At 58.3% G+C, this 25,888-nt stretch overlaps 1 protein-coding gene across 1 annotated transcript in view; it reads left to right on the plus strand.

Annotated features, from left to right (window-relative positions):
- PTPA (protein phosphatase 2 phosphatase activator) overlaps positions 1 to 25,888 on the plus strand; it is a 54,899-nt gene continuing 29,011 nt past the window's right edge. The window contains exons 1-4 of the mRNA XM_048512179.1: positions 1 to 154; positions 8,861 to 8,961; positions 11,548 to 11,634; positions 19,864 to 20,050. Of these exons, the coding sequence (XP_048368136.1) occupies positions 130 to 154; positions 8,861 to 8,961; positions 11,548 to 11,634; positions 19,864 to 20,050 (400 nt within the window). The 5' untranslated portion in view covers positions 1 to 129. The remainder of the gene's footprint in view (positions 155 to 8,860; positions 8,962 to 11,547; positions 11,635 to 19,863; positions 20,051 to 25,888) is intronic.

Genomic DNA, 25,888 nt, shown 5'->3' on the forward strand with positions numbered 1-25,888 from the left:
TTACAAACATGGCGGCAGGGGTGACCCTGAGGCGAAGCGCCCCTCTCCAACATGGCCGACTGACGGTTATTGTATTCTGTCAGGCGGCGAGAGGTGAAAGGCGGCGGGCGGCTTAGTGGCTTCGGGAAAATGGCAGAAAGCGAGCGGCAGCCGGGTGAGTCCTGAGGGGACCCTTCCGCCGGGCGGAGGAAGAAAAGGGGGGGGCTGCATTCAATGGGTGCTCTGTCAGGGGGAGCTTCCGGGCAGGATTCCGGGGGACGCGCACCCCATAATAAGGGGGGATCCGTTTAGGCAGGCAGGCGCCCCGGGGTGCGGTGTGGGTTCGTGTGGGGTTCCCAGTGTGGGACTTTCTGCAGCGCGTTGGGGCCTGAGGAGTCCTCGTGGAATGACTTTCGATGCCACGACCTGGGAAGAGGCACCTGGTGACGGTGCGGCTGGGATCGTGGCCCCTCTTACCACAGAGTAACGTGTTTACTAATAGTTAGCTAATAAGCTTGAGCCGACAAGGGCTAATTAAATAAATAATTTTTATTCCAAACCCTCAGAGGGTCTGTTATGGAATCAGAGGAGTCGCCCTGAGTATACAAAAGTCACAGTTCTTATAGGATAAAGACAGCTGATGCATCATAAATGTTGCAAAGCCAAACCCTGTCAATTCATGACGTTTCAATATTCCCATCATGGCGCTACATTGTTAAATAGCATTCTTAAGAATATAGTTTCTCACATGGCTTGACTCTCTTTCTTTGCTTTAATTCTGCTTGGTCAGTTATTTTTCTACACACACACTTTCTCAGCTCATTGCTAAGTAAAAGTATCTTTTCTTTGGAATGTGGGAAGAGACAATAGGGGCTGTTTTGGAAAGCAAAGTACCTTTTGCTATTTCTGAGCCATAATTCTTAACAACACTAAAATGCTCTTCAAGAAAACTTGCTTTAGTTACATATGGCAGTATACTTCAGTTGAAATAATCATTTAAATGCTTTATTTCTATTTTCTATGTCTGTGCTTTAGTTGAAGATATTATTTTCATGAGCCTTTTACTTGCACACAAGCATTAAAAGTATCTTTTTCTGGAATGCAGGAACATTGAATGCTTTTTCTTAACAAAGACACTTTTTCATGATTCTGTGAAATGACTTTAAGCTGTATTTCTGCCAGAATCTTTTTCTCTCCATTATTTTCCTAAATAATGGGGAGAAGGAAGAAATAACCTTCTGGTAAATCTAAAATCATTTCCTTTTTCTCTTTCTCTCACTTTCTTTCACTTTCTCTCACTTTCTATTTCCTTCTTACTTTCACTCTTTTCCTTCTGTGCCTACACTCGTGGAATGACTTTCGATGCCACGACCTGGGAAGAGGCACCTGGTGACGGTGCGGCTGGGATCGTGGCCCCTCTTAAGGGGTTATTTCGGGGCTGGGCTTTTTTCCTAGGGCAGCGATGGCGAACCTTTTCGAGGCCGAGTGTCCCAAATGGCAACCCCAAACCCCACTAATGTATCGCAAAGGGCCCACACGGCCATTGAACCTGAATACTGAAGTTTTAGTCTAGAGAAAACGGCGGGCTCCGAGGCGTGCGTTACTCGGGAGTAAGCCTGGTGGTAGTCGGTGGCTTTGCTTTGAAGCAACCGTGCAACTCTTCCAACGGGTGAATCGCGACCCTGGGAGGGTTTACTCAGAAGCAAGCCCCATTGCCAGCAACCGAGCTTACTCCCAGGTAAAGGATCGTGCTTTAGTTCTTTGCATGAAAATCAGTGGGGTTTAGAATAGAATAGAATAGAATAGAATAGAATCTTTATTATTGGCCAAGTGTGATTGGACACACAAGGAATTTGTCCCCGGTGCATATGCTCTCAGTGTACATAAAAGAAAATACATTTGTCAAGAATCATAAGGTACAGCACTTAATGATTGTCATATAGGTCTAGTAAGCAATCAGGAAACAATCAGTAGTAATGAAAACATAAAATGTAAAATCATAAAAATAAAATCAAATGTCAGCGCAGGCTATCGTCATACAGCCATAATTGGGAGGAGATGGGCAGCTAGGAATGATGAAAAAAAGTAGTGCAGCAATTATTATACAATAAATATATAATAAATAGTTTGACATTATCGAGGGAATTATTTGTTTAACAGAGTGATGGCATTCGGGAAAAAACTGTTCTTATGTCTAGTTGTCTTGGTGTGCAGTGCTCTGTAGCGACGTTTAGAGGGTAAGAGTTGAAACAGTTTATGTCCAGGCTGCGAGGGGTCAGTAAATATTTTCACAGCCCTTTTTTTGACCCGTGCTTTTGAAAGGCTAGTGATGTACCATTTGAAAACCATCACGGATCCACTGTTGGACCCCTTGCAATTTGCATACCGAGCAAATAGATTTAACAGGGTTACCCATACTCCTTCTCCAAAACTAGGTCTTAGGTTTAATGCTAATAATCGAGCCCACGACCCAGGCCACCCTAGATGGGGGGGGGGCACTCTGCACGTGCCCATGGAGAGGGCTCTGAGTGCCACCTCTGGCACCCGTGCCATAGGTTCGCCACCACTGTCCTATGGGGAGCAGGGACTATCAAGGCATAAGGCTGGGATAGGCCCCCAAGCACTGATACTTATGGCTGATAATACACGGTTGCACACTGAAGACGGAGGATCAACGTGTTCAATAAATGTATTCATGTATATTTTATAATTGTCCAGTTACTGAATCCAATGATTGTACATCCAGTTTTTTCCAACAATAAAAGTTCATTTTTTGAGATATACAATCCATATCTTCAATATCTACTGAACAAAAATAGTTCATTTTTTTTCAATATCTTTAAGATAATTATATTCCATATAGAAAGTACTTCCCAAACGACTCGCGCGTTTATAGGTACGTTTTCACCGTAGTCTTCCTCAGGAGAAGCAATTCTTTCAGGAAAAATTATTCATTCGTTTGCCATGTGCAGGTCTTTCTACAAATAAATAAACAACATAGTATAATTTATGCATTAGATCAGGGGTGGCGAACCTATGGCACGGGTGCCAGAGGTGGCACTCAGAGCCCTTTCTGTGGGCACATGTCCACAGAGTTCATCATGTGGGGGGAGCAGAAAATCACCCCCCACACAAACACATTTAGGCTGGCCTGGGCACGATCCTTTACTTGGGAGTAAGCTCGGTTGCTGTCTTGGGTGCTGTCCAAAGGGCCCTTAGACAAAAATGGATTTTTTATGTTGTCTTCACCACACCCTCTTTCTCTGCACTCTTCTGCGGAAGGGAAGTCTGAAATCAAGCAAGATCTGACCTTGGGGGTCAATGCACATCCTGGTGTATGTTCTGCTTTGGGAAAGTCTTCAAATAATTCTACAAGGAGCAGCAGTGGCGTAGGAGGTGAAGAGCTCGTGTATCTAATCTGGAGGAACCGGGTTTGATTCCCCGCTCTGCCGCCTGAGCTGTGGAGGCTTATCTGGGGAATTCAGATTAGCCTGTACACTCCCACACACGCCAGCTGGGTGACCTTGGGCTAGTCACAGCTTCTCGGAGCTCTCTCAGCCCCACCCACCTCACAGGGTGTTTGTTGTGAGGGGGGGAAGGGCAAGGAGATTGTAAGCCCCTTTGAGTCTCCTACAGGAGAGAAAGCAGGGATATAAATCCAAACTCTTCTTCTTCTTCTTCTTCTCTCTGACCTTAATTTGTTTTGGGATTGGAAGGGATCTGTGCAGCTCTGTGTCGGCTTATCTTCCCATATAGGCGGTGGTTTGGCTCACTGGCTCAAGCTATCTCAAATTGTACATACTTACGCCTGATGTGGAAAAAATGGAAGATAATTTTTTTTCCTGTCCAAAATATTAGAAATTAGAGGCACCCAATTGGCCATGCTGGCAGGGGCTGATGGGAATTGTAGTCCCTGAACATTTGGAGTGCCATAGGTTCACCACCACTGACATAGAACGTTAGACTAGAATTTGGGAGATCTGTGTTGAAATTCACACACTTCCACGAGGCTTGTTGGAGCCAGCCACTGTCTTTTTCCACCATATTCTATGACTAAGTTGTAGTGTTGTTTTGAGGATACAGTATGTGCCAGCCTGAACTTCTGACTTAGATGGACAGCTCAACAGATGGGGTGTAGGCGGTGGGGGTATTTATGTATTTCCTGCTTTTTAGCTGGAGGTCTGCTCCCAGAGCAAGTCACTGAACTCCAAAGACAATGCATGTTCCAATTAACATTTGATGAAAAGTAAGCCTTGCAGGGGGTCACTCAGCTGGTTGCTTCCTGACTTCCCTCTTATGTCCTCATCACGGGAGTTGAAAGAAGGGGTGGGGTGGGGGCATTCAACTAGGTCTGGATCTGGGCAGGAGGCAGGCCTGCCTGACCGTGGCGTCCTCCGATGGAGTCTGTTCCAGACCCGGCGGAAGGGTGCCCGTCTACCTCTTGCTTCTGCCCTGCTTCATTGATGGCAACTGGGAATCATTAGGGAATCATCAGGGAACTGGGGATCATTAGGAAAGGAGTTGATAATAAAACTGCAAGGATTGTCATGCCCTTATATAAAACAGTGGTGCGACCACACTTGGAGTCCTGTGTCCAGTTCTGGTCGCCGCATCTCAAAAAGGATATCGAAGAGATAGAAAAAGTGCAGAGAAGGGCAACAAGGATAATTGAGGGACTGGAGCACCTTCCTTATGAGGAGAGGCTGCAGCATTTGAGACACTTTAGTTTGGAGAGGAGACGGCTGAGGGGGGATATGATTGAAGTCTATAAAATTATGCATGGGGTAGAAAATGTTGACAGAGAGAAATTTTTCTCTCTTTCTCACAATACTAGAACCAGGGGGCATCCATTGAAAATGCTAGGGGGAAGAATTAGGACTAATAAAAGGAAACACTTCTTCACGCAACGTGTGTTTGGTGTTTGGAATATGCTGCAGGGGCGTACCTAGGCACACTGGCTACCTCGGGACAAAAACCTTAGTTTGCGCTCCCCCCGTTCAAGCGATATGCCACCCTCCCCCACCATGACTAAATAATGATTTTTTGTACCAGCTCACAAACATCTCCCACCCCAGCAAAACATACATGGCTCTCCCACCAATTCTTTTCCTAATTTCCCAATCACAACAACCCTATGAGGTAGGTTGTTACCTCGAGAAACAACTCCAAGCCAGTGCAAGTGGGTATTAAGTATGTTAATCTCACAAATCACCCCCCAGCAAAACATTTACTAAAACAAATGTCAGCATCATCTCTCACAAAACACCTTAGTGGAATTCACCTCCCCCCAAAAAACAGCATCATTTTCAATGGTGTTTAAACCAGGGAGCTCAGATTCTTCTTTTAAATCTACCTTAAAGGGAGAATCTGGGGTCCCTGTTAAACAAATTGAAAGTGATGCTGTTTGGGTGGATTCTCCCCACCCCGAAACAGCATCACTTTTGAGGGTTGGAGATCCAGATGAAACAAATAGCAGATTTGGGTGGAATTTGGGGCAAATTTGGGCACACGGACAAAAAGTGTCCGGATATGTCCTGCCCAAATATGAACAAATGCTAATGCAAGGTATTTTGGGGTTTGGGGGTATTTTTGGTGTTTTTCGCCTGCAGGGAGCGATTTTTAAAGCTAGTGGCACCATGATTTCAGGGCATCATCCAAAGACTGCCCCTGATGATACCACCCAAGTTTTACGATGTTTGGTTCAGGGCAGCAAACCTATGGGACGCTTCAAAATGGAATGCCCCCATCCCCACTGTTTTCAATGGAGCCAACCTGAGATGGGCTCCACTCCATTTGAGGGACCATAACTTCTTTGGTTCTGAACATAACTTCACTGTGTCTTGTGAGACATAAGAATATTAACACATGATACCCTGAATTTATGTCACTAGCTTTGTAAACAGCGATCCTTTCCATCTTGCTCAAGATTCTATTTGCAGTGACTTTGCTCCATTGTGGAATTTCTGAGGTAGGCTGCACATTTTGAAGATAGAAGCCGCCCAGACTCTCTCACAAGGTGGCCCAAGAGTGTCTTGAGCAATAGCATCCACCTTGGTGAGCTTTGCTTCTGGGTGGAGGGGGGGGAGCTGAGGAGAGTTCTGAGAGAACCCAGCCCACAGGCTTCTGCGTGCAGGAGCAGGGAAACAAAATAAGCCTTTGGGGCCCATAAAATTGAACCCCAGAAGCAAAGGTCTCCAAACCTGATGCTATTACTGAGTAGCCCTCCTAGAGCCACTCCTGAAAGTCTGGAAAATTCTATCTTCAAAATGTAGCCTGCCTACACAGTCAGAAATTCCCCATTGGCTAAGCAATGGAGCAAAGTCACTGCAAAACAAAGAATCTTGGGCAATTCCCTCTTTGGGGTGCCTGAAGGGTGTATTTTAAAGCTAGTGATTTAAATTTCAGGTATCATCTGTTAACTATTCTATGATGCCACCCAAGTTTGGTAGTTATGTTCAGGGAACCAAAGTTATCAGTCCTCAAATGGGTACCCCTATCTCAGGTTATTTCCATTGAAAGTTATGGGGATGGGGCTCCCCATTTGGGGTTCCATATCTTTGCTGCTTCTGAACCAAACATCACCAAATCCTGGGTGGTACTTCATCAGACAGTCTCTGGATGACACCTCGAAATTTTGCGCCGATAGCCTTAAAAATGCGCCCCCTGCAGGCCGGAACGTGAAAAAACACTTTAAAAATTTAAAAACACACAAACGACCCTGAAATGTTGGTGCCCCCCCACGTGACCAAATGGGGGCGCCCGGGGACAAAGGGTACCCCCTGTCCCTAGGCAGGAACGCCACTGATATGCTGCCACAGGAGGTGGTGATGGCCACTCACCTGGATAGCTTTAAAAGGGGCTTGGACAGATTTATGGAGGAGAAGTCGATCTCTGGCTACCAATCTTGATCCTCTTTGATCTCAGATTGCAAATGCCTTAGCAGACCAGGTGCTCGGGAGCACCAGCTGCAGAAGGCCATTGCTTTCACACCTTGCATGTCAGCTCCCAAAGACACATGGTGGGCCACTGCGAGTAGCAGAGAGCTGGACTAGATGGACTCCGGTCTGATCCAGCAGGCTTGTTCTTATGTTCTTATGAAATCTTTGGAAAGAATTATTGAGCTAATGAATGTGGGCTCTCGGGAAGGAAGGACTCCCTCTTAGATGCCCGTGCAATGCCTCCCCTGCCTCGTCTATTATTTTCTCATGGCGGTGCTTCTGGCTTCGCCCTTCTTTTCAGCAATGTGACTGTTTTCACCTTGAAACAGAGTTCTCGGTGCTGCCGTCTCCCCCTCCCTCCCTGAATGCTGAGCAGAGCCATTCATCCTCGGGAGCAGGTAACTTTAGAACGGAAGCATCCTTCGTGTGCAGATTTGGGTGCTTTTGACAGGAGGTCAGGGGCCGGACTGGCTTCCTGGCTAATCAGGAAAAATGAACTGTACACCTAGACGAGGGAGGAGGAGGAGGGAAAGGAGTCCCGCTGACTCTGCGAGATGGCCATCGGCATTTTCCTCTGGGCTCCGGGGACTTCTGAATGCTTGCTCGCTTTGTCCCTCCAGCGCAGTCCAAAAATGCTGGTCCAGTCATCCTTTTTAGGCTTGGGCCGCTTTTAAAGTAAAATTAATGTGTGAGGATCCCCCCCCCCCCCCGCACCCAGCAAGGACATCCAATCATGTTGACCCCCTTCCTCTTTAGAGAATTTCCGTCTCATTTGACTTGTGCTTCTACTGGGAGTACTCACGCACGCCAGTTTCTCTCTGTCAGGCGCTTCTTTGCGCAGATCGTATTCACAAAGACTGGGGGCTTTATGGGTCTTTGGGCGCAGGGTTTCGTGGCTGTCTCCCCTGCAGCTCCCTTCTGGCTGCAGATTCTGCCCCTTTGCTTCCCACAAATTGGGGCTCCCCTTTTCCCCCAGTTGCAAGGACACAGCAGAGAGTGACAAGTCTCTTTCTCACACACCTGTCAGAGAATGGATGAAGGAGACAGCTGCCCATTGTTACGCAATGGAGAGATGGGAAATCTCTCTGAGTGAAAATAACCAGCCTTTCAATAATTTGCTTCTTTCTAAGCCAGTATTTTTGCAAGACCACGATTCCCATGGCTCTTGAGGGAGGGGGCAAAGCCATCCTAGTTGAAACTGGGGTAAGAGACGGAGCATAGATATACTGCACATGTATCAAGAGCAGGCTTAAAACGAAAATGTTCTGTTTTCCTTTGTTGTTGATGACAACTGGGCATTTGATAATTGGAAACATCTCAGGACCTTCGGCGGCGCACCTTGTTAAAACGTCCCAGGTTTGTTGCACAGTGCAGTGATTTGTTGGCAAAGGAAAGTTCCCGGACTGACGGAACTGTGTCTTTCTGAATGGGGGCCTAAACTGGAATGAATATGGCATGGACGTAGCTTTAAAAAGGGCTTGGACAGATTTATGGAGGAGAAGTCGATCTATGGCTACCAATCTTGATCCTCCTTGATCTCAGATTGCAAATGCCTTAGCAGACCAGGTGCTCAGGAGCAGCAGCAGCAACAGAAGGCCATTGCTTTCACCTCCTGCATGTGAGCTCACAAAGGCACCTGGTGGGCCACTGCGAGTAGCAGAGTGCTGGACTAGATGGACTCTGGTCTGATCCAGCAGGCTCGTTCTTATGTTCTTATGTTCTTATGACAATCCTAAAACTGAATCAGGAGCATCTCAGCAGAAAGCGGAGCCCTTAATTATTACAACTGACTCTCTTAGATGACGAAGAATCTCTCTTACTTCATGGCTCTAAAATCCAGAAGTAACTTTGCTGGGTTATTTCCCCCCCAAAAATGTACACAGGAGTAGAGATGATCTTTTGTGTCCTAGCCGTGTTTGACCCCTTCTTCCTCTGTCTTTCAGAGTCATCCGTGGAGGTGCTGCCGCCTCCCCAGCGGAACTTCATGATCCCGCAGAAGGAGATCAACATGGTTCCCGACATGGCCAAGTGGAAACGCTCTCAGGTGCAGAAGGGACTTTGCCTGGGGATGAGGGTTGAAATTACAAGAACCAGGGCTAAACCAATAGATGGGAATCAGTCCAGTCCCTACATATGGAAAACTTCAGGCGTGGCATCCCGGGGTGAGTGGCTTCCTACCTTACACAGGACAAGAGCAAAAAAAGCCAAGCCTCCTACAAACACCCATAGTTCTATCTGCCACAGGGGAAGGGCTGCCTAGGGAATTGTATGCAGTAGTCTAACTCACAGGTCCTTGGTGTGGGACAGAGGTGTACCAGGGGTAAATGGCGCCCGGAGACAAATTGTCTCCAGGACACCCCTAGGCTCTGCCTTGCCCCCCACCCCACAGGCTCTGCCCTGCTCCCCGGCTCCGCCCCCCACTTCCCTCAACCCCGCCCATGTCACCATGGACATGGGCAAGGTCTAGGGTGCCTACCTCCCCCTCCAGACTCCCCCTGCTGGCTGGGCTCCCAGCCGGCAGCCTGCAGTCTCTTCTGACCTCCCCTCCGGGCAGGCCAGAAGAGACTGCAGTCCTGGCCTCGGAGACCTTCTTTTATAAGCACTGAGGCCAGGGGGGTGGGGCTTGGGAAGGGGTGGGACTTCCTGCTCCCCAAGCCCCACCCTCGGCCTCAGTGCTTATAAAAGAAGGTCTCCGAGGCTGGGACTGCAGTCTCTTCTGGCCTCCCCGGAGGGAAGGTCAGAAGAGACTGCAGGCTGCCGGCTGGGAGCCCAGCCAGTAGTGGGGGAAGGAAGGGAGGGGGGAGTCCAGGGCAGGGTTGAGGGCGCTTGGAGGCAACAGGAAGTCCTGCTGTCTCGTCGTTTTTGCTTGCCTTGGGGTCGAGAGCACGAAACAAGCTTGATGAGACGAGCAAGTTTCCTGGCTCTATGGAGAACGACTTGTACCCCCCACGTGACCAGAAGAGTGGCGCCCGGGGACAAGGGGTACCCCTTGTCCCTAGGCAGATATGCCACTGGTGTGGGACCTGCGGGTGCCATGATGCCTGTCAGCATCTTTCCTGGAACCTGCCAACTGTGTGTAGAAAATGGGCAGGGTCAGGTGGATCTTTTGCCCAATAGAGCTGGGGTGTCAAACATGCAGCCCAGGGACCAAATCCACCCCCTTGAGAGGTCTTATCAGGCCAGCAAGCCAGCTGAGGAAACTCCCACTCCCCCCACTCCCCCCTGCTCCCCGGTTGGGCTCGCCAGGCTAGATTGGGAACAAGGATTTTTCAAAACGTTGCTTTGACAGCAGTTGCTACCACAGCACAAGGGTAGTGGTTAGGAGCTGGTGAACTGTAATCTGGAGAACTGGGTTTGATTCCCCACTCCTCCCCATGAGCAGAGGGCTCTTCTCTGGTGAACTAAATTTGTTTCCCTACTCCTACACATAAAGCCTGCTGGGTGATCCTACAACATCCTACAGTATCCTACAATAAAGCCTGCTGGGTGACCTTGGGCGAGTCACAGTTCTTTCAGAACTCTCTCAGCCCCCACCTACTTCACGAGGTGTCCATTGTGCAGAGAGGAAGGGAAGGAGTTTGTAAGCCCCTTTGAGTCTCCTTACAGGAAAGAAAGGGTGGTATAAATCCAAACTCCTCCTCCTCCTTCTCCTTTTCCTTCCCCTCCTCCTCCTGACTGAAGGTGAGCTGTGGCAGTTGCTGACTAATGAGTCTGAGGCTGATTCTGCATGGGCCAAAAACAGTGGTGTGAAGATGGCCCTTTCCCCACTTACCATTTGCGGCGCGCTACTCTCAGCGCGAGTCATTTCTGATGCGGGGTCGTGTTCCCCACGTGCCGTTGTTTCAGTGCCAGAAATGACGCGCGCTGAGGGGGTGCGAGAGCGGCAGAGTCGGGGCGGCTGTGTTGTCGCCGCCCGGACTCGTGGGGAGCGCTGCTGGACCCCGCGCTATTTGGGGAGAGTAGGCGCTTTTAGCCAACGGCAGGTGAGGAAAGGGTAATGATCGAAAACAGTATAAAACCCTTTTACACCTGGCTTTAAATGCTTTCACGCATTTGCTAGCTGGTATTTTCGAAAGCACATGCCGAATGAGCCTGAATTCATACCTCAGATTTTGGAGACTCGCTTGTGTTCGGCTTGTGCAGGGGTAGGGAACCTTTAACACTCAAAGAGCCATTTGGACCCGTTTTCCATGGGAAAAGAAAACACTTGGAGCCGCAAATGGTACGGCATTTTAAGAATAAAGATAACACTGTATATATTGGAGTTTTTTTGCTTTTACTCCGGCTCATTCTGAGAAGCGGAATGTAGTCGTCCGCCCTACTGCCATTTACAGGGCGGGCAAGAATAAAGACCATGACTTGGCATATTGGCCGCCATCAAAACCGAAAGGCGGGCAGACGAGAGGGGAAGCCGGCATTGTAAACCAGTAGGCCGTGGGAATTTGGTATTCCGCCGTGCTGCCTGCTGCGTGGCAAGAATCGAGGCAGGAGCTGCGGCTAAACGTGGAGCTGCGGTTGGGCAGAAGAGCCGCATGCGGCTCTAGATGGGCGGATTCCCTACCCCTGGGCTTGTGTCGCCAGCAGCATAAATTTAATCTGTTTGTACTGCCCCCCCCCCCTTTCTTTGCAGGCTTATGCAGACTACATAGGCTTCATTCTCACTCTCAACGAAGGTGTCAAAGGCAAGAAGCTGACCTGCGAGTACAAAGTGTCCGAGGTGGGTGAATGGATGAGGCGGCCTCAGGCGGAGTCAGACCGTCCAGTTAGGACTGATCAATGTCAGTTGCTCTCGAGAGAGAAAGGGAAGGCCTTGCCCACCACTTGAGTCCCTTTGGCCCAAGAATCTGAGGGTTGACCCTGAGGCAGAGGTGGGATCCAGCAGGTTCTCACAGGTTCCCGAGAGTAGGTTACTAATTATTTGTGTGTGCCGAGAGGGGGTTACTAATCAGGTGAAGTTTTACCCGCGTGATTTTGGCCTGAGGATTCACGCCCCTCCTCTCAGCGGTAGTGGCGCAGAACTTAGAGCAGTCCTAGCAGGAGGTGCACCCGGCGTCGCGTGGCAGCCTGCGCCTTCGTGCATTCCGTTTTAATGACCGGCGCATGGCGGCTTCGTCATACCGCCACAGCCCCGCCCAGCGGTACTTTGCCCCGGAATGCCCGGCCACGCCCCCGTCATGCCCCATTGGTTCTACACCACAGTTTGAATCCCACCACCATGGGAACCTGTTACTAAAATTTTTGGATCCCACCACTGCCCTGAGGCCTTCTGTGCACAAATCACACTGAGACCCCGGAACGCCACACTGTCTTGTTACTGGGCCTATGCTGGTTTCTGAGCCACGTTCCCCAGATAGAATTGAGCGACATGGTGTGTCGAAGGTTCACCCCTGAGTACTAGAAGTCCTACTTGGTCCCCCCCTCCTCTAGTGGCAAGGGTTTTCTTCATCATGCTTTTAGATGGTGGGAAACCATGTATTTTAAATATTTTTAATATATAAATGAGTAACACAGTGAAGATTATAGAAATCCAAGTCCAGTCGCGCCTTAGATTTTCAGAGTATAAACTTTTAAGAGTTAAAGCTGCCTTCATCAAGTACCTGACAGTAAGCATAAGCATTTTATTGTCATTGTGCACGCACAACGAAATTTTCAGCAGCATTCCTCGATGCACACAATTTCAGACTCATACCCCATCCTCACTTCCCCCTTCCTCCACCCATCCCTACACAGCCCCAAACACATCAACACGGAGCCACGGAGTTCAGCATAGCCACAGCTCTAGAGTAGAAGCTGTCTCTAAGCCTCTTTGTCCTAGATTTTGTTGATAGGTCTGTATAAATGCAGGATAGTCGCAGTTCAAAAAGAGAGTGTGCTGGATGGGGCCAGGGTCTCTCCAACAGAATATTTGGAGCTTTCTTTGGAAGCCTTACAGGGAATTATAGAGTTCTTCCAAGGAGGGGAGAGGGCAGCCGATAATCCTCTGTGCAGTAGTGATCACCCTTTGGAGCGCCTTCCTATCTGCCACTGTGCAACTGGAGAACCATACACAGATGCAGTTGGTTAAGACACTCTCTATAGCTCTGACTCTCAGAAGCTGATCCCCTGAAGAGATGGTTCGTCTCTAAGATACTCCTGGCCTTGAATCCAGCTCTTTTCCGTCAGTTAACCCGGCCACTTTCTGAAACACTGAAGACTAGAAACCCATTTCTTTTCCTCCCTCACCAGATTGTCAGGCTTCTGGGTTTTGTATCCATTTCTGCATTTAGGCTGTGCTGTCACAGAGTTTGTGGCAGCGCTTTCAGATCTGTCACCAAATAAACGCACAGGAAAATAGGCCGTTGGTTTGTCTAACGATAGTGGGCCGCTACAGATGCAGTGCTTTGATTTCAGAGCTTGGCAGGCAGCCATAGGATCCACCCAGGGATGCAATTACAGTTAATGCAGATCTGGGTTTTTATTTTAACCAGGTTTTGAATTGGATTTGCAAACCTTGGTTAAAAAAGGAAACTTGGTTAGCTCTAGCAACAGGCAGGTTTGGTGAAGTTTTTATCCAAAACTGTGGCTTCGAGGGGAAGGCAGGGGAGACTGTCACTGAAGAGGCCGAATGGAGTGTCTGTCTCACCCCTGGCTAGAAACCGCAAACCACACTGGTTCAGCAAAGGCAGAGTTGTTGTTGTTGTTGTGGTGGTGGTGGTTGTTGTTGTTTTTCGCCGCCGCCGCCGCCGCCGCCTCCTCCCCCTCCTCCTCCTTCTCCTCCTCCTCCTCCTCCTTCTCCTTCTTCTCCTTCTTCTCCTCCTCTTCCTCCTCCTCCTTCTCCTCCTCCTTCTTCTCCTTCTTCTCCTTCTTCTCCTTCTTCTTCTCCTCCTCCTCTTCCTCCTCCTCCTCCTTCTCCTCCTCCTCCTTCTTCTCCTCCTCCTCCTCCTCCTTCTTCTCCTTCTTCTTCTCCTCCTCTTCCTCCTCCTCCTCCTCCTCCTCTTCCTCCTTCTTCTCCTCCTCCTCCTCCTCTTCCTCCTTCTCCTCCTCCTCCTCCTCCTCCTCCTCCTCCTCCTTCTCCTTCTTCTCCTCTTCCTCCTCCTCCTTCTTCTCCTTCTCCTCCTCCTCCTCCTCCTCTTACTTTTCTTCTCCTTCTCCTCCTCCTCCTTCTCCCCCTCCCCCTCCTTCTCCTTCTTCTCCTTCTCCTCCTCCTTCCTCCTCCTCTTCGATTGGATATCCCATTCTCCCCACCACAAGGGCTCAGAATGACTAACAACTGACATAAATACAATTATAAAACAATAAACACAGTACATAAAGTTGTAAAACAATTTAAACCAGTTAAAAACTATCCAAGATGGTTCATTGAGAGTGGAACAATACTTTGGTTCCTCATTTCAGTTCCAATAATGGGAAAAGGGAGGGTGGCCAGGCACGATTGGAGATGAACTCTGGCAGCTGTCCTCAACTATAGGCCTAGCGGAATAGCTCCACCTTGTAGGCCCTGCAGAACTATTACACGTCCCAGAGGGCCCAGATGCTCGATGGCGGGGAGCATTCCTACGGAAGCCCTGGTTGAGGGGCGGTAGACGCTTTACAGGCAAGGAACCGCCAACAAATAGTTATTAGCAGAGCGTAGTGCCCTCCAGGAACCGCCAACAAATAGTTATTAGCAGAGCGTAGTGTCCTATCAGTGACACTTTTTGACTCGTTCCAGTCCCTCCCCCCCTCCATTTTGTCTTTGCAACAGCCTTGTGAGGTAGGCTAAGCAGAGCGATCACTTTCCCAGTGAGCTTCAAAACGGGGAGGGGAGACATTGAGAACTGAACCCACTTCTAAGCTGCCGCATGGATTTCTAAAGTCCAAATGGAACTGGAGAGGCCAGGCAAACGCAGCCTGCTCTGCATCCCACTATGGTTCCGGCGTTGGTTAGCCCTTGGCAAGCAGCCTGCTTTTCATAATGCTCTCCTTCCCTCCCCAGACAAGTGGCCTGCTCGGTTAATTATTTATCAAGGAGGGGGAGCAGACAGCTGTATTCCACTGGCTCAGCTGCCGGCTGCAGAGCTCTTTGTCATCCCTTCGCGAAAAGCAAAGGGGAGAAGATGCGCGGTTGCTGTTCTTTCCCCCTCAAGACAGAGAAGTTCGCGCGGGGGGTGGGGGTGCGGGGTCTTGCCAACCAGTGGTGTAGGAGGTTAAGAGCTCGTGTATCTAATCTGGAGGAACCGGGTTTGATTCCCAGCTCTGCCGCTGTGGAGGCTTATCTGGGGAATTCAGATTAGCCTGGGCACTCCCACACACGCCAGCTGGGTGACCTTGGGCTAGTCACAGCTTCTCGGAGCTCTCTCAGCCCCACCTACCTCACAGGGTGTTTGTTGTGAGGGGGGAAGGGCAAGGAGATCGTCAGCCCCTTTGAGTCTCCTGCAGGAGAGAAAGGAGGGATAGAAATCCAAACTCCTCCTCCTCCTCCTCCTCCTCCTCTTCTGCTTCCTCTTCTTCTGCTTCTTTTTCATCTTCTTCTTCTTCTTCCGCTGCTGCTGCTGCTGCTGCTGCTGCTTCTTCTTCTTCTTCTTCTTCTTCTTCTTCTTCTTCTTCTTCTTCTCCTTCTCCTCCTCCTCCTCCTCCTCCTCCTCCTCCTCCTCCTCCTCCTCCTCTCCCAGTGCCTGGATTCCAAATGAGGAGCCTTTTGGTGTTGGCTCTAACAGCCAAGGGTGGCTCACTGGTGGTCTTTTGTTACTTAGATCCCATTCACTGGACCCAAGAGTGGATGAGGAACCCACGTGGTGTCTTTCTGCTGGAGATCTCTGGTCTCTAGTACCATCCAAATGCTAGTTGTGTTGGCATCCCAATATACACTCTGATGCTTGTCAGGGGAGGCTCCAGGCGTCGCACACAGTTTTGGAGCTTTGGACTGACATTCGAGAGTCCTGGGTTCAGATCTCTGCAAAACAGAGCGACCATAATTAGTTTCTCTCTTAATGGATCTCGCCGTTTTGCAGAGTTCCGCAGGGCCTGTAAGACTGAGTTGTTCCACCGGGCCTTTGGTGAGACCAGCCGCTGAGGGTGCCCCCTGCCCCTCCTTTTTTGCCCCATATGGGTTCCTTATACTTTTAGGACCCATCATGTATATTTATTTCTGGGGAGGGTCTAAACAAAGGTTCGTGGGACGCTATGTTAGGCATCAACTGTTGTTTTAATTGTATTTATGATTATTAATTTGTGATGATTTTATGTATGATTTTATGTTGTTCACCGCCCTGAGCCCTCGGGGGATAGGGCGGTATATTAAATTAAACAAACAACAACAACAACAACAACAACTACTACTACTACTTATAGTCTATTAAGTTTATAGAAGCTGGGTCCCATTTTTTTAAATCCAAGATTTTAATTCAAGGATTTGACCTTTTTAGCATTGTTTTTCTAGTCCGCTTCTGGTTTGAGGACTGGGTTACGAGCAGTGGTGGGATCCAAAAACTTTAGTAACAGGTTCCCATGGTGGTGGGATTCAAACTGTGGTGTAGCGCCAGTGGGGCTGGGTGGGGCACAACGGGAGTGTGGCCAGGCATTCCGGGGCGGGGCATTCCTGGGCAAGGCTGTGGCAAGGACACAGCCACTGCACCGGTCCTTGGACGGGAAACGAATGCACGCAGGCACAGGCTGCTGCGCACGCCGGTGCACCTCCTGCTAGACTGCTTCAAGTTCTGCGCACTACTGCTGAGAGGAGGGGCGTAACTAAGGCAAAAATCACGTGGCAAAATCACCCATTAGTAACCCCCTCTTGGCACACACAAATAATTAGTAACCTACTCTTGGGAACCTGTGAGAACCTGCTGGATCCCACCTCTGGTTATGATGATTGGTTTTAAGCTGCTCAACATTTTATGTTGTTTAATGACCTGGCCCAGTTTTTAACAGCTGATGAATCATTACCCACCTCAGTGGTGCTTTGTGTTTTTGCGATGTTTTGCTTTGTAAGCTGCCTGAAGCATTTTCTTTGGAAAGGCGGCCCAGAAGATTTCGAAGTAAATAAAAGATAGCTTGTTCAGGGGAGGCCGGCCAAGATGTGAGTTTCGCCCCTTTAGATTTTACCTTTCTGAGCTTCTGCTCCGTTTTTTGGTACATTTCGCCCCCCTACGTCTGTCTCCCGGTCCCATATGGGCCCAGAGAACCAGCTGTGCGCCCGGCCGTGCGCCCAGTTTAGATGACCACTGGTGCTTGCAGAGGCGGAATGAGCTCTGTGCGCGCAGAGGAGACGGCCGCTCTTGGCTCACCTCTCCCCATCACTCTCTCCTCCTCTGGCGACGCTTCAAGGGCTGGGAAGTTGCTGGCCTCAGCAGTTCCTCATCCCTCCTCCCACAAGCTGGCGGAGTGATGGATTGAACTTCTGCTCAGGAGACCGGAGGATTTCTCCCTGACGATGCCTCCAGCAAAGTCAAAGCCGGCGCGGCTATTTTTTGCCCTCTTTGTTCTTGCTTGGTGGAGAATTCCTTTCTGGAGGGGCTGCAGTTGGCCGGCTGCTGCTGCTGAGCCTTGGGTGCCAGGAGCCCCAAATTCATTGCTGGGGGCGAATGAGAGAAAGAACCCGAGCGGGGGTGGGGGAGGATTTATTGAAAGTATTGATATGCCTGCCTTTCTTCTGATAAAATAGGGCTTCAGCCAGGCCTTTACACTTTATTAGTGTTAGTATTTTTTGAAGTCACAGCCACCAGATCTTCAGCCAGTGTTGACCTTCAGAGAGCAGCAGTGGCGTAGGAGGTTAAGAGCTTGTGTATCTAATCTGGAGGAACTGGGTTTGATTCCCAGCTCTGCCGCCTGAGCTGTGGAGACTTATCTGGGGAATTCAGATTGGCCTGTACACTCCCACACACGCCAGCTGGGTGACCTTGGGCTAGTCAAAGCTTCTCGGAGCTCTCTCAGCCCCACCTACCTCACAGGGTGTTTGTTGTGGGGGGGGGGAAGGGCATGGAGATTGTAAGTCCCTTTGAGTCTCCTGCAGGAGAGAAAGGGGGGATATAAATCCAAACTCTCCTTCTCCTTCTCCTTCTCCTTCATATGCATTGGATGATGATGATCTTCTTTGTTATAATTATTAGCAGATGAATGAGCAACACATAGGGCAGTGGTGGCGAACCTTTGGCACTCCAGATGTTATGGCCAATTGGCCATACTGGCAGAGGCTGATGGGAATTGTAGTCCATAACATCTGGAGTGCCAAAGGTTCACCACCACGGACATAGGGGTTTTCCACCTTGGGGCCCCTTTCTGGCAGGGGGAGGCGGGACACAAACATTTTCCTAAGTAAGTAGTCCTCAGACACAGAGTTCAAAAGCACCAGCCCTGCAGACTAAGGTACTCTTTAGTGCTTTCTGTATACAGCAGAGCATTGAAAGCCCCCTCCCCCACCAGAAGAGGAAGTCCTAGAGATAAATGCCTCTCCAAGGAAGAACTGATCTCTGGGTTCCAACTAGGATTGTCAAGTCCTGCTTGAGGAATTCCTGGGGATTAGGGGGCAGTACCTGTGGATCGGGGAATTTGGGGAGAGATCTCACCCTAGAGTCTATCTTAGACCGTGCAGTCAGCCCTCAAGCTGCCATTTTTTCCAAGGGAATTGATCTATACAATCTGGAGATTGGCAACCCTGTTTCCAACCCACAGTTATCCCCATCCTATAGATGTGTTAGTATTGCCTCTAAAGCAGTGGTGGCGAACCTATGGCATGGGTGCCAGAGGTGGCACTCAGAGCCCTCTCTGTGGGCATGCACAGAGTGCCCCCCCCCCGGCCTGGGCCACTGGGCTCGATTATTAGCATTAAACCTAAGACCTAGTTTTGGGGAAGCAGTGTAGGTAACCCTTTTAAGCGCTGTTAAACCCCACTGATTTTCATGTGAAGAACTAAAGCGCAATCCTTTACCTGGGAGAAAGCTCGGTTGCTGGCAATGGAGCTTGCTTCTAAGTAAACCCTCCTAGGGTCGTTGGAAGAGTTGGACGGTTGCTTCAAAGCAAAGCCATTGACTACCAAGCTTACTCCCGAGTAACACACGCCTTGGACTCAACCGTTTTTTCTAAACTAAAACCTCAGTATTCAGGTTAAATTGCCGTGTTGGCACTTTGCGATAAATAAGTGGGTTTTGGGTTGCAATTTGGGCACTCGGTCTCGAAAAGGTTCGCCATCACTGCTCTAAAGCCTTGGATGGCCCCAGACCTCAGCATCTGATGGGTTGGCTGTCTTCTCCTGTGTGAATCTGCCTATTGGTTCCAGGAAGACAGAAGAATCAAAACCCTGTTCATGATTCTCCTGTCTTCTGAGTTTGGTCGGGGGGGGCAGAGGGGCGTCTAGCATGGATGGGGCCTTTGCTGTTGCGGAATCCTCACTATGGAATGCCTTCCCCCATTGTCCATGCTGGCAGGGGCTGATGGGAATTGTAGTCCATGAACATCTGGAGAGCCGCAGACCCCTGCTTTAGTGTGTCTGTTCCAAGGGGTATGTGTATGTGTGTGTTTAGAACGTCTTTATTTTTCAGTATTGTTTCTTGACCATGATTTCAGTAAGATGGAAAGGAAGGAATGTTTCAACTGTGGGTGTGGTTTAGGACTGCCAATCTCCAGCTGCCAATCTCCAGCTGCCAATCTCCAGACTACCGAATTCAATTCTGCTGGAGCAAATGGCCCCACCGTCCCAGGCACTGTCTGCAAATTGCCGGGAATTTGTCAAGCTGGAGTTGGCAAGTAAGACAGAGAGGGGCTGCAAGGCAAAAATCGTCAAAATCGGCGGGGGATATTTTGCCCTACTTACGCTGCTGCGTGCCAGGTAGCAGAGGCTGCGCCTGAAGCGGCTTGCCAAATGTGCTTACATGACAACGAAAGGCGGGAGGGCCCTTTCAGAGTTGCACCCGAGTATGGGGAGAGACTTGGTGTTCGTCAGCATCCCCTTGCCTCCCTTCCTGAATGACCGGCTGCCTTTCCCTCGTGACAGGCCATAGAAAAGCTGGTTGCTCTCCTGAATACGCTCGACAGGTGGATCGATGAGACCCCGCCGGTGGACCAACCCTCTCGCTTCGGGAACAAGGCCTTTCGGACTTGGTATGCCAAGTTAGACCAGGTAGGTCTGAGCAGGAGAATGGCCAAGTTCTCTCGTCAAAGTTGGGTCCCTGTGCCTTTTGGTAGGGATGCAGGGTGGTTTAATGTGGCCAGTCTGTTGCATTTGAAAAGAAATTCACCCTTTAAGCAGGGATCCGGGCACACAGCCCAACCCAATAGAAATTACACTGAAGAAGGCCTGCAGCAATTGTGTAGTGCAGTGGCGTAGTGGTTAAGAGCAGGTGTACTTTGATCTGGAGTTTGATTCTCTGTTCTGCCGCCTGAGCTGTGGAGGCTTGTCTGGGGAATTCAGATTAGCCTGTAAACTCCAACACACACCAGCTGGGTTACCTTGGGCTAGTCACAGTTCTTCTGAGCTCTCTCAGCCCCACCTACCTCACAGGGTGTTTGTAGTGAGTGAGAAAAAGAAAGGAGATTGTAAGCCCCTTTGAGTCTCCTACAGGAGAGAAAGGGGGGATATAAATCCAACTCTTCTTCTACTACTTTCAGATGAAGTCTTGCTATAAATACAATACGTGTGCAAAACCAACAACAATACAGCAGTACCACGAGGTATCTGAAATACAGACCCTAGTAACACTGATAAAAAATCCTGTGTAATACAGTGACAATCCACTAAGCCACAGGTGTCAAACTCGTGGTCCTCCAGATGTTATGGACTACAGTTCCCATCATCCCCAGCCAGCATGATGCTGGCAGGGGATGATGGGAACTGTAGTCCATAACATCTTCCACCCCCCCCCCCCCCCACCCCCCCCCCCCCCCACCCCCCCCCCCCCCCACCCCCCCCCCCCCCCACCCCCCCCCCCCCCCACCCCCCCCCCCCCCCACCCCCCCCCCCCCCCACCCCCCCCCCCCCCCACCCCCCCCCCCCCCCACCCCCCCCCCCCCCCACCCCCCCCCCCCCCCACCCCCCCCCCCCCCCACCCCCCCCCCCCCCCACCCCCCCCCCCCCCCACCCCCCCCCCCCCCCACCCCCCCCCCCCCCCACCCCCCCCCCCCCCCACCCCCCCCCCCCCCCACCCCCCCCCCCCCCCACCCCCCCCCCCCCCCACCCCCCCCCCCCCCCACCCCCCCCCCCCCCCACCCCCCCCCCCCCCCACCCCCCCCCCCCCCCACCCCCCCCCCCCCCCACCCCCCCCCCCCCCCACCCCCCCCCCCCCCCACCCCCCCCCCCCCCCACCCCCCCCCCCCCCCACCCCCCCCCCCCCCCACCCCCCCCCCCCCCCACCCCCCCCCCCCCCCACCCCCCCCCCCCCCCACCCCCCCCCCCCCCCACCCCCCCCCCCCCCCACCCCCCCCCCCCCCCACCCCCCCCCCCCCCCACCCCCCCCCCCCCCCACCCCCCCCCCCCCCCACCCCCCCCCCCCCCCACCCCCCCCCCCCCCCACCCCCCCCCCCCCCCACCCCCCCCCCCCCCCACCCCCCCCCCCCCCCACCCCCCCCCCCCCCCACCCCCCCCCCCCCCCACCCCCCCCCCCCCCCACCCCCCCCCCCCCCCACCCCCCCCCCCCCCCACCCCCCCCCCCCCCCACCCCCCCCCCCCCCCACCCCCCCCCCCCCCCACCCCCCCCCCCCCCCACCCCCCCCCCCCCCCACCCCCCCCCCCCCCCACCCCCCCCCCCCCCCACCCCCCCCCCCCCCCACCCCCCCCCCCCCCCACCCCCCCCCCCCCCCACCCCCCCCCCCCCCCACCCCCCCCCCCCCCCACCCCCCCCCCCCCCCACCCCCCCCCCCCCCCACCCCCCCCCCCCCCCACCCCCCCCCCCCCCCACCCCCCCCCCCCCCCACCCCCCCCCCCCCCCACCCCCCCCCCCCCCCACCCCCCCCCCCCCCCACCCCCCCCCCCCCCCACCCCCCCCCCCCCCCACCCCCCCCCCCCCCCACCCCCCCCCCCCCCCACCCCCCCCCCCCCCCACCCCCCCCCCCCCCCACCCCCCCCCCCCCCCACCCCCCCCCCCCCCCACCCCCCCCCCCCCCCACCCCCCCCCCCCCCCACCCCCCCCCCCCCCCACCCCCCCCCCCCCCCACCCCCCCCCCCCCCCACCCCCCCCCCCCCCCACCCCCCCCCCCCCCCACCCCCCCCCCCCCCCACCCCCCCCCCCCCCCACCCCCCCCCCCCCCCACCCCCCCCCCCCCCCACCCCCCCCCCCCCCCACCCCCCCCCCCCCCCACCCCCCCCCCCCCCCACCCCCCCCCCCCCCCACCCCCCCCCCCCCCCACCCCCCCCCCCCCCCACCCCCCCCCCCCCCCACCCCCCCCCCCCCCCACCCCCCCCCCCCCCCACCCCCCCCCCCCCCCACCCCCCCCCCCCCCCACCCCCCCCCCCCCCCACCCCCCCCCCCCCCCACCCCCCCCCCCCCCCACCCCCCCCCCCCCCCACCCCCCCCCCCCCCCACCCCCCCCCCCCCCCACCCCCCCCCCCCCCCACCCCCCCCCCCCCCCACCCCCCCCCCCCCCCACCCCCCCCCCCCCCCACCCCCCCCCCCCCCCACCCCCCCCCCCCCCCACCCCCCCCCCCCCCCACCCCCCCCCCCCCCCACCCCCCCCCCCCCCCACCCCCCCCCCCCCCCACCCCCCCCCCCCCCCACCCCCCCCCCCCCCCACCCCCCCCCCCCCCCACCCCCCCCCCCCCCCACCCCCCCCCCCCCCCACCCCCCCCCCCCCCCACCCCCCCCCCCCCCCACCCCCCCCCCCCCCCACCCCCCCCCCCCCCCACCCCCCCCCCCCCCCACCCCCCCCCCCCCCCACCCCCCCCCCCCCCCACCCCCCCCCCCCCCCACCCCCCCCCCCCCCCACCCCCCCCCCCCCCCACCCCCCCCCCCCCCCACCCCCCCCCCCCCCCACCCCCCCCCCCCCCCACCCCCCCCCCCCCCCACCCCCCCCCCCCCCCACCCCCCCCCCCCCCCACCCCCCCCCCCCCCCACCCCCCCCCCCCCCCACCCCCCCCCCCCCCCACCCCCCCCCCCCCCCACCCCCCCCCCCCCCCACCCCCCCCCCCCCCCACCCCCCCCCCCCCCCACCCCCCCCCCCCCCCACCCCCCCCCCCCCCCACCCCCCCCCCCCCCCACCCCCCCCCCCCCCCACCCCCCCCCCCCCCCACCCCCCCCCCCCCCCACCCCCCCCCCCCCCCACCCCCCCCCCCCCCCACCCCCCCCCCCCCCCACCCCCCCCCCCCCCCACCCCCCCCCCCCCCCACCCCCCCCCCCCCCCACCCCCCCCCCCCCCCACCCCCCCCCCCCCCCACCCCCCCCCCCCCCCACCCCCCCCCCCCCCCACCCCCCCCCCCCCCCACCCCCCCCCCCCCCCACCCCCCCCCCCCCCCACCCCCCCCCCCCCCCACCCCCCCCCCCCCCCACCCCCCCCCCCCCCCACCCCCCCCCCCCCCCACCCCCCCCCCCCCCCACCCCCCCCCCCCCCCACCCCCCCCCCCCCCCACCCCCCCCCCCCCCCACCCCCCCCCCCCCCCACCCCCCCCCCCCCCCACCCCCCCCCCCCCCCACCCCCCCCCCCCCCCACCCCCCCCCCCCCCCACCCCCCCCCCCCCCCACCCCCCCCCCCCCCCACCCCCCCCCCCCCCCACCCCCCCCCCCCCCCACCCCCCCCCCCCCCCACCCCCCCCCCCCCCCACCCCCCCCCCCCCCCACCCCCCCCCCCCCCCACCCCCCCCCCCCCCCACCCCCCCCCCCCCCCACCCCCCCCCCCCCCCACCCCCCCCCCCCCCCACCCCCCCCCCCCCCCACCCCCCCCCCCCCCCACCCCCCCCCCCCCCCACCCCCCCCCCCCCCCACCCCCCCCCCCCCCCACCCCCCCCCCCCCCCACCCCCCCCCCCCCCCACCCCCCCCCCCCCCCACCCCCCCCCCCCCCCACCCCCCCCCCCCCCCACCCCCCCCCCCCCCCACCCCCCCCCCCCCCCACCCCCCCCCCCCCCCACCCCCCCCCCCCCCCACCCCCCCCCCCCCCCACCCCCCCCCCCCCCCACCCCCCCCCCCCCCCACCCCCCCCCCCCCCCACCCCCCCCCCCCCCCACCCCCCCCCCCCCCCACCCCCCCCCCCCCCCACCCCCCCCCCCCCCCACCCCCCCCCCCCCCCACCCCCCCCCCCCCCCACCCCCCCCCCCCCCCACCCCCCCCCCCCCCCACCCCCCCCCCCCCCCACCCCCCCCCCCCCCCACCCCCCCCCCCCCCCACCCCCCCCCCCCCCCACCCCCCCCCCCCCCCACCCCCCCCCCCCCCCACCCCCCCCCCCCCCCACCCCCCCCCCCCCCCACCCCCCCCCCCCCCCACCCCCCCCCCCCCCCACCCCCCCCCCCCCCCACCCCCCCCCCCCCCCACCCCCCCCCCCCCCCACCCCCCCCCCCCCCCACCCCCCCCCCCCCCCACCCCCCCCCCCCCCCACCCCCCCCCCCCCCCACCCCCCCCCCCCCCCACCCCCCCCCCCCCCCACCCCCCCCCCCCCCCACCCCCCCCCCCCCCCACCCCCCCCCCCCCCCACCCCCCCCCCCCCCCACCCCCCCCCCCCCCCACCCCCCCCCCCCCCCACCCCCCCCCCCCCCCACCCCCCCCCCCCCCCACCCCCCCCCCCCCCCACCCCCCCCCCCCCCCACCCCCCCCCCCCCCCACCCCCCCCCCCCCCCACCCCCCCCCCCCCCCACCCCCCCCCCCCCCCACCCCCCCCCCCCCCCACCCCCCCCCCCCCCCACCCCCCCCCCCCCCCACCCCCCCCCCCCCCCACCCCCCCCCCCCCCCACCCCCCCCCCCCCCCACCCCCCCCCCCCCCCACCCCCCCCCCCCCCCACCCCCCCCCCCCCCCACCCCCCCCCCCCCCCACCCCCCCCCCCCCCCACCCCCCCCCCCCCCCACCCCCCCCCCCCCCCACCCCCCCCCCCCCCCACCCCCCCCCCCCCCCACCCCCCCCCCCCCCCACCCCCCCCCCCCCCCACCCCCCCCCCCCCCCACCCCCCCCCCCCCCCACCCCCCCCCCCCCCCACCCCCCCCCCCCCCCACCCCCCCCCCCCCCCACCCCCCCCCCCCCCCACCCCCCCCCCCCCCCACCCCCCCCCCCCCCCACCCCCCCCCCCCCCCACCCCCCCCCCCCCCCACCCCCCCCCCCCCCCACCCCCCCCCCCCCCCACCCCCCCCCCCCCCCACCCCCCCCCCCCCCCACCCCCCCCCCCCCCCACCCCCCCCCCCCCCCACCCCCCCCCCCCCCCACCCCCCCCCCCCCCCACCCCCCCCCCCCCCCACCCCCCCCCCCCCCCACCCCCCCCCCCCCCCACCCCCCCCCCCCCCCACCCCCCCCCCCCCCCACCCCCCCCCCCCCCCACCCCCCCCCCCCCCCACCCCCCCCCCCCCCCACCCCCCCCCCCCCCCACCCCCCCCCCCCCCCACCCCCCCCCCCCCCCACCCCCCCCCCCCCCCACCCCCCCCCCCCCCCACCCCCCCCCCCCCCCACCCCCCCCCCCCCCCACCCCCCCCCCCCCCCACCCCCCCCCCCCCCCACCCCCCCCCCCCCCCACCCCCCCCCCCCCCCACCCCCCCCCCCCCCCACCCCCCCCCCCCCCCACCCCCCCCCCCCCCCACCCCCCCCCCCCCCCACCCCCCCCCCCCCCCACCCCCCCCCCCCCCCACCCCCCCCCCCCCCCACCCCCCCCCCCCCCCACCCCCCCCCCCCCCCACCCCCCCCCCCCCCCACCCCCCCCCCCCCCCACCCCCCCCCCCCCCCACCCCCCCCCCCCCCCACCCCCCCCCCCCCCCACCCCCCCCCCCCCCCACCCCCCCCCCCCCCCACCCCCCCCCCCCCCCACCCCCCCCCCCCCCCACCCCCCCCCCCCCCCACCCCCCCCCCCCCCCACCCCCCCCCCCCCCCACCCCCCCCCCCCCCCACCCCCCCCCCCCCC

Source organism: Sphaerodactylus townsendi, linkage group LG12 (genome assembly GCF_021028975.2).
Source record: "Sphaerodactylus townsendi isolate TG3544 linkage group LG12, MPM_Stown_v2.3, whole genome shotgun sequence".
Taxonomy (NCBI): domain Eukaryota; kingdom Metazoa; phylum Chordata; class Lepidosauria; order Squamata; family Sphaerodactylidae; genus Sphaerodactylus; species Sphaerodactylus townsendi.